The following is a 12,995-nucleotide window of genomic DNA, read 5'->3' on the forward strand; positions in this document are numbered from 1 at the left end:
CTCAGGCATCGCAGACCCATGTCCGCGCCAGGGGAGACCCCCCTGGGGAGCCCGGCAGCCCGGGGGTGTGAGCTATCCTGCCCCTGCTGCGCTGGGAAAAGACATAAAACCGTGTCAGATTTTCTGCTCCCACTCCCAGGGAGATTAATTGTTTATCCCCAAACAAATTAATAGTCCCCTGCTGGGACTGTAAATATGCCTTTATGTAGCGTAATAAATTCCGATTAACAACAATCCCCTACCCATTATTTTAATATTTTACAGGTCCGACACATGCCATGGCTATGCCATTCACTAAGCAATAAATCTGCTGAAGATGCTGTTTCATTCATCAAAAAAAAATCAAAATTAAAATGTCACACAATGACCATCCTGGGAAGAATCACTTAATATCTCTAATGAAAATTTTAAAATAATAGTTAACCGATCTTTTGAAACCAGCATCCATGATCTTCACAGTTTAAAGAGAAAAGGGCAAAGGGAGAAAAAAATTGCCCGCTCCAATGAGTTAGTGCTGAGAAATGGTACCCAGCGTTTGGCTTGGCGGAGATAAACCAACTTGGCAAAGCTCCTGCCATCACGTCCTGTGCGCTGGGTCACACCACGCCACAGTTTAGTTTATTAATGCAATTTATTAATTGCAACTTGACCACCCCTGAGAGCTGCCATCCCGGATGGGCCCCGTGGTACCCAGAGCAGTAGGCTGAAGGCAAGGTTACAGACTGCTTGGGTATTTCAGCCCTGCTCAAATGCTTAAGCATCTTTGCAAATGGGGGCAGAAAATAAATACCCTAAATAATTAGGAAAGAAAGCCACGGGCTAAGTGAGAAAAACAAAGAGTGAAGGTCACAGCATGTCTGGCTTTCTGGGGGTGTCTGTTGAGGCAGAAAAGGTCTTAGAAATCCTGAACAAGTTGGGGAAAAACTGGCTGTAAAAGCAACTGCAAGAGAAGAGGGGGCAAAATTAATCAAACCATTTTCTTTTTTTACATGCAGTCCCTTCCCATCAGAGCTCTGTGCGATTAAATATTCATTTAGGGAAGATGTTTTGGGGTTAAACTGGATAGCGCTGTGCCTGGAGAGGCAGAAACCGAACAGACACCAGGGTTTTTAACCTTGTTAAAAAAATAAATTAGTGCTGGACAGAGGTGCTGAGTCCTGGGGTTTGGGATTTGCAGAAGTGCTGGCAAGGACCCGGGAGGCCACACCAGGGGCTGATGCCGGGAAGCAGATGCAGATGTTGGCAGCTGGGCCCAGCTCCACTGCGTGGCTTGAGATGCCCCTGGCCGGGCCCCTGGTAGAGGAGGAGTGGTTGCCACCACCTGTTGGAGGGCAAATAAAGAGGGCTGGAAAGGATCAGTGCAAGTACTCGGGTTGGTATCTATCTGCAGGGCAGCAGCGGTGCTGGAGCAGCAAAGCTGCCTCCTCTCCACCCCAACGCCCGACAGGCTCTCTGCGTGCCCCTGTGCCCCATAAGTTGCTGGCACCAACACCACGTGGCTGCGAGGTCCTTCGCTCCTCCCAAACCTTCCCATGAGTTTTGCACTGGACCCTAACACCCCTGCTTTCATCCACACCACACTGGGCGAGACTGCCCTGCACCTGAAACAGCAGTGCCTTCTCCTTGGGCAAAGGCACAAGAGGAGATCTTGGTAAACACCAGGAATATCCACCTGGGCGCAATGGAGAGGCGCCTGCCTCTGCAGGAGACGCTGCGTGCGCAGGGGTGGGTGGATCGAGCCTCGCAGCTTGTTCATATTTCCCCCACACAAGTCACAGAAACAAACATCCACCATCTGGTCGGCATTAAAGCTACGGCCAGGAAGAGGATCCCACACGTCCTCGTCTTCTCCTTCCTGGCAATTACCTTCCTTTTGGCGCCGTCTGAGAGCTTTCTCCTTCCTATTTGATCTTCCCTCTCCATCCTGCTCCCATGCAGATGCTATCCCCTGCCCAGCAGCGCTGGGAAGTGCCCAGTGTCATCCGATGGGAACGGTGGGAGCAGGTCCAACCTCCCCAAACCAGCCCGGCAGTAACGCGAAGCCCCAGGCATGATGCTGCCAGGGAGGTGGCTGATGTCTGAGAGTCCCCTGAGCCAGGGTGGTTTGGGCTGGGGCACAGGGATGCAGAGGAGGCAACGAGGCTTCAGTCCCCATTTCTTCTCCTTCAAATGAAGGATTTGGTTGATGGGGACCTGCCCGCGCCGCAGCACACACAGGGGGTACTTCTCCCCAGCTCAGATTTGGCTGCTCATGCACAAAATTCAGCAACCCCCCACCAGACACAGCTTGGCCAGTCCTGGCCTTCCAGATAACTTTCCCACTTTCAAGCTAATCATTCAACACAAACACCGGAGGGGTTAATGCCCAAACCAATTCAAGGAAAAAAAAAAAGCATTTTTTTAATTAGAGAGAAAATAAGAGACAGATAATATGTCTGATGAATTACGGCTGTCTTTCTTCCAGTGCCATTGCATCTGGGGACGCTGGAAAGCAGTTCCTAATGCCACTGCTTTATCTAAAAGGATGATGGATAGTGGTGAAAGAGAAAAAAAAGGGGAAAAGTAAAACATTAGCACATCAATGGTGTGCCTGTGACCTCCATCAAGGGATGCGAACCAACTTAATGAAATTTTAATTAGGCAGCAAGCAGTGCACTGTCGCTGGGTACCAGATCAGACCTTCTTACCCGCACTCTGTTATTATCCTTCCTTGGGATAAGCCCTTTCCTGGCGCTGGCAGCAAAGCTGGGCTCATCGTCCTGGGCTGGGGAACGCCCCGCAGGTCACAAAGCTCTCCCATCTGCCTTTTCCTTATAAAGCCAGTGGTGAGGAGCCCAAAGGGAGTGGGACTTGCAGCCTCAAGAGGATGGAGGGAATGTCCCACCATCAAAATGTCCCTGCTGTGTCCCCACCACCTTGTGCCAGACTCTGCTCTGGGCCCTACAAAGGAGAAATGCAATGTTCAGCCCAAAACGTCTCGGATGGGCGCAGGCGATGCCCTTCCCAAGGCGCAGGGTTCAGGACTCCCAGGTTTGTCCAGCAGGTTTGTGGGCAGGCGACCCAAAGTGAACCGGTCATCGCTGTCATGGGTGGCCACTTCTCAGCTAAGCCCCAGCTGCTGCCCAGCCCCTGGCCCTGCAGCCTAAGCAGCGACGCTGCAGCTGATACCCACTTCTCCGTGCCTTTGTTTAAGCGAAGCAGCTTCATCTCCCGTTGAGAGCAGAGTTGATAGAAATAATCCCGAGAGCAGCCTGTCTGTATTTTCAATCAACTTGACCTTCCACGGCCCACCCATAAGCTGGTCCTGTCTCAGCACCCATTTCAGCCCAGCTTAGTAGTGAGCGGTTCACTGGTCAGTGAGTCCTGGTTATGGTTTGCTACTCGGGCATTGAAGCATGGGGCCAGAGCTCAGGAATTACAGGTTTCCCCAATACCAGGTATTTTCTGTTCTATTCATGTAGGTCAAAAAACTCTAAGCAGCTAATGAAAGGAGATAAAGTCTACTGCAAAGTAATAAGCATAAAGAGGAAGATGGTGATTTCAAGAACTGCTGAACACTTACACCTCTTGCCAAGGTTGTGTAAGTGCAATTAAAAATCAAACTAACTGGTAGACAGAGTAAGCTGGGAAGGATCTGCTCTCTTGGGAAGTTCTTAGGATGAGGAGCTAAAAGTTGATTTGCTGATAATCCCAAATTAACACGCTGGCCTGATACACGGCCCCCAGAGGTAGAGCAGACTCTACCCAAGAGCCAGTCTCGCACGTGGCTCCCTGCTTGGGTCACGTCGCAAGCTGGGAGCTCCCCAAATGTTGAGCTCTCCCTTGTGCCACAGCCTGTGCTAGAAGAGGAGCGACACATTTTCCAAATATCTCCCCATCTCCACGAGCACCCCACGTGCTTTTTCACTGAGAACGGGGCTGCATAGCTCCGCAAATCTGACCCCAATGGGCAGATCTCAGATTACATCAGGAGCCCAGTGCTGAACTGACACGGTGAGAAACCGGCAATGAAGGTTTATGAAACCTTTCAGCATTTTCTAATAAAAGGGTAAGCAGGTTTACTGCACATTTTCACTAGGCTGAATCTTTTCAAGTCCTGCTATAGGAAAAAACCCAGGAAAGACCCACTCAGGGAACTCCTGGGGCTGTGTAAAGCCTTCCCCCCTGTCCTGAGTGGGTTATTTTGTGCTGTGCTCCAGCAGGGCATCGCTGGCTTCATGGGCAAACGGTCCATGTGATTTTAACCTGAATACCATGGGCTGATCAGCTTCTTTGTTATTTTAGATTACATGCTTGGCAAAGCCTGAAAATAATTGGAGACTATCCTGAAAAATAAAAATAGAAATTTGAAATGAAGCAGCACTAGCTTCCGAAGTGCAGCATTGAGACAGAAACCCATGAGCCAAATGCTCCCACGGAAAGAGAAAATAAATTAACTCAGGATAAAGCACTATTTTGCACACAGGGATCTGGCACCAAAAAAAGAAAAGTAGTGAGATGCGATGAAGCAGCTCAGAGCTCAAAAGCTCACCTGTTTTTCCCAGCTCTACCAGTTGGCCTCCCAAGAGCAATCGCCTCTCCCCACAGCGCCTGCACCCCTCAGGATGCCCCTCTCCAGCCTCCAAGTCCTCCCACAATGGATCCTCTTTTCCATTAATTGTCCATGTAAGGGCCCCGCTCATAAACTGGCTGTGGCCCCAGGGCAATACCCCCATCACCATCCTCTCTCCCCACCTGGCTCCAGCCAGACCCTCTCCCGTTTCCATCAGCTCCTGCAAGGTCTCAGCCTGCACGAGACAGCCTGGCCCCAACGTCTCCAGGTGTCAGGGATATTTTATTCTATTCCACCCCATCAAATCACCATCATGATGCTGAGCACGGTGCAAAGCCCCAGCAGCCTGAGCACTGACAGGGTTAAATTAAAGGTACCCATGATATCAGAGAGCTGCAAAGTAATTATGAAAGGAAGCAGAAAAAAGCCAGCAACTCTAAGCAGACATGAAGGCCCTCTTAAGAGAAGAAAGGCATGTTAATTAACCTCTAGACATGATTCAAAGCATCATTTGTAGCGTGATTAACATAATCCCCCAAGTGCAAACACACAACTGGCATTAACGATCATTTGCAGGGCTGAACGCTCCCCCACCCCTTCATCAAATTGGCACGTTTGAACGGGGAAACATTTGAAACGCGGTAAGCGTGCACGTTTCGGGAAACAAAAAGAACAACCTTCCCGGGGGATGGACATCCTGGCTGTGGACTGCTCCCACCCCCTGTGCGCTGCAGGTGGGCATCCTCCCCAGGTGTGCCGTCAGCATCCTCCCCAGATGTGTCTCAGCATCCTCCCCAGGTGTGCCGACAGCATCCTCCCCAGATGTGCTCTCAGCATCCCCCCCAGATGTGCCACCAGCTTCACGCTAGAAGAGCTCCTGATCCCCATGTCGGCTTTTGCTTCCTTCGCCCCCCATAGCCACAGCTTCACGCCCTTCTCGCCAGTCTCCGCCACTTCAGCAAAAAGCTGGTGGCTGTTTTCAAAAGCTCCTAGATTCCCGTCCACATTAGGCTCTTGCCTTTCATTTAAAGAAGGAGCTGCTCACAAGATTGCTTGAAAGATTGGAAATGAATGTCACAAGTTCTGAAAGCAAAGAAAAAAGAGTCACGATTTCCCCATCTCTCCAAAAAGGAGAATCTCCTGCTTGAACTTGTGGACGGAGCTCACAGCACTCGGCTCCCCCTGTCCTGAGCACCGAGGCGTGCGGGTTTGGAGGGCTGCTCATGCAAGAAAGCCAAAGCTGTTGCCTGCCTTAGCAAAGCTGCCAGGGATATTTTATTATACTCCACCCCATCAAATAACCATCACAACAGGTATTCTCATCCTCATCATGGCAGAGAGCTGGTAGGGGAGCACTTTCCCCTGAAAGAGACTGCACTGTTTGTTGTTCGTGAATTATTTGGGTGGCATTAATAAAGGTGACAAGGATGTGTCAACAAAATCCCCTGTAAACTCCACTCGGTACCCTGATATTATTCATCCCTACCACAGCCCAAGCTCAGGAGCTCAGAGGCTTTGCGTTATGTTATATTCTGGATCTAAAGTCTTTTCAGAGGCTATTAGACGGCTGAGGCTGTGTGTAGCTGAAGCTTGTTCAAATGAGTCACTGCTGAGCTTCATTCTTATCTTTAAAGTTTGTTATTACTTGGAAGTGTTTATCTGAATTACATTTGCAAAAACATCTGAACAAAGGCCAACTTATGGAAACAACAGCATTTTTGCACGGTTTTATATAAATAGGAAGGATTTTATGCAGCCAGTTCTTTTCTTTGCAATTCACCATATTTGTCTTTAATGACAATTTTAAGGACCATGACAGGATTTAAGCAATCGCACGCAGACCTGGCGTCCTGGGAGAGATAACAGCGCAGCTTCACGGCAGGCTGAGAAATTCAACTACTGACACCCATTGTGCCAGGCACAGCCACGATCTCTCGGGGATTTAGCCCTCATATTGGGATTTCTGCAAGATAGCGACCCGGAGCAAATCAAAGCTCATGTGTTTTGAGCAGCGGTAGTGAAATCACACTCACAACCTCAGGGTAAGAAGCTAAGAATAAAAGGAAAGGAGAGGAGAGGAGAGGAGAGGAGAGGAGGAAGAAAGGGCAGGGGCAAGCGGGCGGCGGGATGCTGGGGCCAGGCTTTGTGTGGTCCCCGCGCGCACCCAGGGGGGACGGGCGGCTCTTTGTCACACCAGGACACCGCAGCAACCCCAGGCCCCACGGGGCAAGCAGGGTGGCCTTGGCCTCCTTCCTCCCAAAACCTGTCAAGGGCATCACCCCGGGCTGGACGGGCAGGGGAACGGTCGCAGGTCCCCCACATCCAGGCTTGATTTCCGGATCCTCGTGTCCCAGGGGCAGCAGTTTCAGCCACCCCTCTGCTCCCCTCCCACTTAGCAAACTCAGCCGGCAAGCAATGCTCAATGCCCTGCTGGGGAGCACCAACCCTCTCCTGTTTCTCCCCCGACTCCCTCCCGCACGCCCACGCAGGAGCTCGCCCGGGCGGGTTGGAGGGATTTGAGGCCCCGGCGGCGAGGCACGGCCGGGAGGCCCGGCAGGGCAGGTTGGCCAGGTCAGACCAGTGGCACTGCTGGGGCCAGGGCTGGGAGGTGCACCATGGCCACGCTCAGGCTGCACTGACCGCCACACTGGCACAAAGGCACCCGGGATGTTTCTGTGCGGCATGCCAAGTGCAGCCAAGCATCCCAAAAAGGGATGCAGCCCCACAGGGACCACGGGACACCCAGGGGGTGCTGAGGGGCAGGACACGGGGGATGCAGGGGATGAAAGGGATGCTTGAGAGCAGCATGGGGGGTTGCAGAGGATGCTCGGGGGCAGCATGGGGGATGCGGGGGATGCCTGGGATGCTCAGGGCAGGACAGGGATGCTGGGGCAGGTCTGGGGGATAGGATGAGGGGATGCTGGGGAGCCTGGGTCAGAACGGGGGATGCTAGGGTGATGACAGGGGGACCTTAGGGAGGCCAGGAGAACAGAGAGCTACTGGAGAGCCTGGGGCAGGTCTGGGGGGATGTGGGAGGGATGATGTGGGGTGGGAGGGTGCCGGAGAGCCCGGGGCACGTCGGGAGGATGCTGGGAGGTGATGGGGGGATGCCGGGGAGCCCAAGGCAGGCAGGGGGGATGCCGGAGAGCCAGGGGAAGGGCAGGGGGGATGCCGGGGAGGTGATGGGGGGACGCCGGGGAGCCCGGGGAAGGGCAGGGGGCATGCCGGGGAGGTGATGGGGGAAGCCGGGGAGCCCGGGGTAGGCGGGGGGGGGGGGGGAGGGGGGGCGCCGCGGGGGGGAGGCGCTCACCTGCCAGGAACCGGAGGGGATGTCTCCGAAGCCGCCGGGGCCGGCGGAGCCGTGGCAGCCGCGGGGCGGCCCGGCGCAGCGCCAGAGCAAGCCGAAGCCGCCGGCGGCGCGGCCGGGCGGCAGCAGCCAGGCCGGGGAGAGGAAAGCGGCGGCGCAGGCGGCCAGGAGGCCGGCGGAGAGCAGCGCCCAGAAGCAGCCGACGCCGCTGCACATGGTGCGCCGGCGGGGCAGGGAGCCCGCGCCCCGCGCCGCCCCCGCGCCCGCCACCGGCACCGGCACCGACAGCATCGGCGGCGCCGCAGCGCGGCCGCGCAGCCGCCGCGGCGCGGGGCGGCCGGCGGGGCCGGGCGCGGGGCCGGCAGCGCTGCCCGCGCCCCCTGCGCGCTGCCTGCGCGCCGCCCCCCCCCCCCCCCCCCCCGCGGGGCGCGGCTGAGGCCGGGCGCGGTTGCGACACCCGCGGCGGGCGGGGGTGGGTGGGGTGGGAGTCCCGGGAGGGGGGGAGCGGGGCCCCCCCTCACCTGCGCACACGTTTTGGGGGCTTTTACGCCGTTCTCCCTGCCCGGCCGCAGGCTGCGGAGCGGCCCCTAAACAGTCATCTTATTCCTGCCGTTACCGTTAATATTTTAACACACCCCCCCCCGCCGCAGGTGCCCGCAGACGGCGATGCTGCGGCTCCGCGGCTGCCGCCTTCCCCGCGCAGGGACGCGCGTGGGGGCTGCGGGTGTGCAGGGAATTGCCCGGGTGTCACCGGGGGGGGGGGGGGGGGGATTTTAAAACGCACGCACAGCCCAGGCAGGCGCGCCGGCGTCCACGGCCCCTCTCTGGGAGATCTCTTACTCGGGGTCTGCTCGCTCGAGCGATATTAATTATATCCTTTAATCTCGTAGGTTTCTCCAAAGAGCCTTAAAGGCGGGGTGGAGAGCCAGGCAGAACGGCTGCCCGGGAATTTGGGCTTACTTTAGGTATAAAAGCTGCGCCTCCCAGCGCAGATGAATTCTTTTTTTTAACAATCATTCTGAAAGTTCATGGATCAGCCAGGGTTTATTCCTGTTAAACCTCCCGGCCGCTCTGCAGCATGAATCGATATCTTATGCTCCTGCCTCGCAGATCTCACGGGGTTTTCTCGATCTCCAGAAGCTCGGCTGTCCCCCCGAGCGGTACCCACGTCCACCAGCCGCAAGCCAAAAGAGGCAAATCCTTTTTTAAATGTAGCAAAAACCGTATTTATCCTGCCCTGATGTCCTCAGGCGGCTTTCAGGCATTTACTGCCCGTACCGCTGAAACAGAGCTAAAGGTACTGGGCAGCTTTCGCTCAAAAAAAAGAGCTTTCCCTCCAGATCCGGGGTGCGCTGGTTGGCGTTTCAGTCGCAGCCCTCGCAGACGGAGGGCTCGGAGGCTGCCAGAGCGGGACCTGCCCGCTGAAACCCGTGCGGAGGCTGGTAGCGCCGAAGCCGGGGGCTTGGCACCCTCTCCTGGTGTGCGCCCAGACTGCTGGCGGGCAGGAGCCGGGCTGCGGAGCTCCCCGAGGCTGCCCGAAGAGGAAAGCGACGGGCAAATAATTCGCACTTTTACAGCTGAGTTCACGGACAAACCGTCCGGGATAAAATGCTGCAGTTATGTCTGGGGGCAGCGTTTGAGCTCCGGGGGGGGGGAGTGTGTGTCTTTTTCTCGGGTTTAAAAATGATGTGCGTGCTTGTTGTCCTGTAACCTCCAGGAAAGTTTTGAAAGGACAAAATCGCACTCAGCCTCGTCTTTTCCCGATATCCCTGGTTTGCAGAAATACCCGACTGCCGTCATGTGCTGCGTCACCTCTCATACTCTTTGAGGCATTTAGGGGAAAAAAAAGAGAAACAAAGCATAAATGGAGAAACACAGAAAATGGTTTTAAAGTAGATTTTTTTTAACTTGGTTTTATTCAAGTATTTATGACACCATAAATGGCAAAGAATTTGGGAAAAACACTGTGAATTGGAGAAAGGTCATCTGAGGTGAGTCCCACACAACGCTGGCAATACAACCTGGACAGGCTGGAGGTAGGAACGATCCGGTTTGTTTTCGGTAAATCAGAATAATTCCAGAGTGGCACGAAAGCTCTGCAGAAAAGGCTGTGAGGAGCAGCCTGCGGCGGGGTCAGGGCTGGGGAAAAGCTGCAGAAACCGCTGCGAGGGCTTTTCTGTTTCCCACGTCTACGCTCCTGCCCAGTGCTCCTTCCCCAGAGCTCGTCGGCAGCAGGTCACCGACGCAGCTCTTTGTGCTGGGAGTGAGGCTTCCCACACACACACACACACATTTTGTTCTGCGTTACACTTCAAGGTTCAGGTTTTTACCCACCCACTCACCCACTGAGTCAGACAGAACCCCCTCACCCCTTTCTTGTGCCCAACCGCCAGGCACAGAGGAACAAACCTTCCTCCTTGGGCATGTGCTCAGTGGAAGGAGACAAGGAGGGATCGCAACGTTTTAATAAAATCAGGGTTTTTTTTTGCCAGGGTGGGACGTGGGATAATTCCCTTCTTTGAAATCCTCAGCACAGTTGAGAAGCCAGTACCAACCCTCCCGTTCCCATTAAGGCTAATGGTCTGAGGTCAGCCACATCCAAATTTGCAACGAATTTTACGTGTGCATGCAGCCACTTGTTTTTCCACTTAAAAAAAAAAAAAAGAAGAAGAAAAATACAAGTCTGTAATTGAAGCTGCTGCGATCGCAGTTTTGGAACACCCCTACTGTAATGGTATCAGGTGCGGCTTCTGAATTTTACAGCTTCCCCAGCATCCTGTTGTGCACCACCCTATGTACGTGCTGCATCTTTCCCACTCTCCCGCACCATGAATTCTTGGATTCTTAGCGATTAGAATTTGTATTGCTCATTTTGCAAGTTCGTCTAAGACGTCTAATTATTTGTTTGAAATAATAGTCTATATTTTTTTAACAATGCTAATGGCAATGTTTAGAGTATATGATCTGTAAGCTTGTGGTGTGTTTCTGTACAAAGGCATCTTTGACTCCTTATATATTTTGGACATTATTATTGATTCCGGAGTAAGACCTGGGTTGTTAAAGCCCATAGTCATATAGTTTTTGTTATTTGTATTCCCAAAGTAGCGAGAAGTGTATCTATGAGATAGAATCCCAACATTATGTAAATACATGTAAATAAATGAATAGACTGTCCCAAAGATGTGAGAAATGGCGATGGCCTGTAACATGATTTGTTACATTTGTGTTTTTCTGAATGCTGTAACTGAGCAGAGGAGTTCCCTGTGATTAATTATCTGAGTCGAAGATGCCAAGCTATCAACAAAGTCTTGTTCTGCTTTATAAATTCTGTCCGAACAAGAGCATCCCATTTAGACCTTTTCAAATATTAAAGTTTGTTTATTTTTCTAGCTTGTTTATTTTTCTAGCTATGGAGAGGGAAAAATCACCAGGCAATGAAGCACTATTTTTTTCTCTGACTATTTTAATTTAGGGAGGTGTTCCCCAGCTTCTCTGATGTTGGCCAACCTATGTCCTGAAGTCATATTTCGACTGATCGCTCAGTTAATTAAACTGTCACGTTCTGTTAAAAACTCCAGAACCCGACGTTATTCGTGCTTCCAGTTCAGATGTCCGGGGTCCAAGGCTGAGTGACTAACTGTGGATTGGAGCTTCAGCCCTTGTGCACATTCCCAAAAAGGGGAGAAAATTTCAGTCCAGGAAATGTAATTCACGCCAAACATACTTGTATCTTGAAGTTTCATCAATTATCTAGAATCTGATGCAAAGATAATTAAATTATCCCAAAGACTTTGACAGGTTGGATGAGGTTTTTGGAAAATGAGCTGCTGTTTGAAAATTAATTGCAACGTAGAAGGTCTTCCCCATCGAGTGTGATGGGGGATGCCTACAGTTTACCCACCCCGAAATCACGTTGCCAGCTGGCCAGGTTTCTGACAGCCTCGCCTCATTGATGGTAGCAATTGTCACTTTGCAGCTGTGTGTCCCAGCATGAAAGGGTCCACCCTGCTTGAAGCAGATACGCACAGCTCGATAAACCTGTTAGAAAACATGCCTGCTTCTACCACTGCTCAGCCAGAGGAGCAACATCAGTCGGGATCTATGGGCTTGGCAGTAGGAAAAAGATCAGTGCGTAAGGTCAGAAAGAGGGTCCGGAATACAGACGCCCTTGGGCATTTTACCACAAACTGCAACTTAGACAGCCTGGCAGACCAGGACTCTGTAATACATGGCGTCCTGCTTCAACCCCAACGTATACATTGAAACCTGAAGTTTGATCTGCAAAGCAGACCCTTCAACCACACACAGCGACCTGGAAATAAAGAGAAATCTGTGTGCGGTGATATTGGAGAATCAGGCTGGTTGTGTTGGGGCTCTCTTTACACTGCCGGTTACTATGCGTGTTTGTAGAGGACTGGATGCAAACTTTTTTGACAGAAGATGTTAATTTAGTGTTCCCTAACCGAGTCATCCCTCTCTTTCAAATTTTCTCACCTTTCAAATATTTTAGTCTATTACCAGCCTCTTTGGTTATGTGCCAATTAAATAATTCCGTTCATTATGCAAGAAACGTACGTAATAGTTCATTGTCCTCAAACCAGCCTCTGGGCACGTTTTAAAAAAATGTATCAAAGAGCATCAGTTAACAAAAATAATATCAAAAGAGAAAATGCAGCTGCTGTAGGGTGTCGGTCAGCTGCAACATCCTGCCCGAGAGATGGCTTCATCTCAGCCCTGAAAAGATCCCCGTGTAACTTGTATGCAATTTATGAGTCTTAATTACTGAGCGTTTGTAAACAGCTTTGGAACACTTGGATGGAAGATGTTGCAGAAATCTACGTAAAGATTATTAATTACATCATTTTCTCATGGCTCAAGCCCCAACGGTAGGACAGTTACATCGCAGAGGGATGACACTGCATGGATCCATCATGACGTGGGGATGTAAGAGGAAGAACTGCAGCTGCCTCCTGCGGTCCCTGCACCACCTGCAGGGTTTGTTTCGGGACCCTCGTGGTGTCTTGCCAACTGGGCCCCACGGGACGAGGTCCTGGGGATCAAGCCCAGAAATGTTGTGGCATAAAAGAGCTTGAAGAGGAATTGGGCTGAGAGTTATGTGTTTGGAAAGCAAACTCC

General features: G+C 52.3%; 1 protein-coding gene across 1 annotated transcript in view; it reads right to left on the reverse strand.

Annotated features, from left to right (window-relative positions):
- LHFPL7 (LHFPL tetraspan subfamily member 7) overlaps positions 1-8,150 on the reverse strand; it is a 66,619-nt gene extending 58,469 nt beyond the window's left edge. The window contains exon 1 of the mRNA XM_076354833.1: positions 7,863-8,150. Within this exon, the coding sequence (XP_076210948.1) occupies positions 7,863-8,150 (288 nt within the window). The remainder of the gene's footprint in view (positions 1-7,862) is intronic.
- Between the last annotated feature and the right edge of the window lie 4,845 nt (positions 8,151-12,995).

The sequence above is a fragment of the Aptenodytes patagonicus genome, chromosome 17, assembly GCF_965638725.1.
Source record: "Aptenodytes patagonicus chromosome 17, bAptPat1.pri.cur, whole genome shotgun sequence".
Classification (NCBI taxonomy): Eukaryota; Metazoa; Chordata; class Aves; order Sphenisciformes; family Spheniscidae; genus Aptenodytes; species Aptenodytes patagonicus.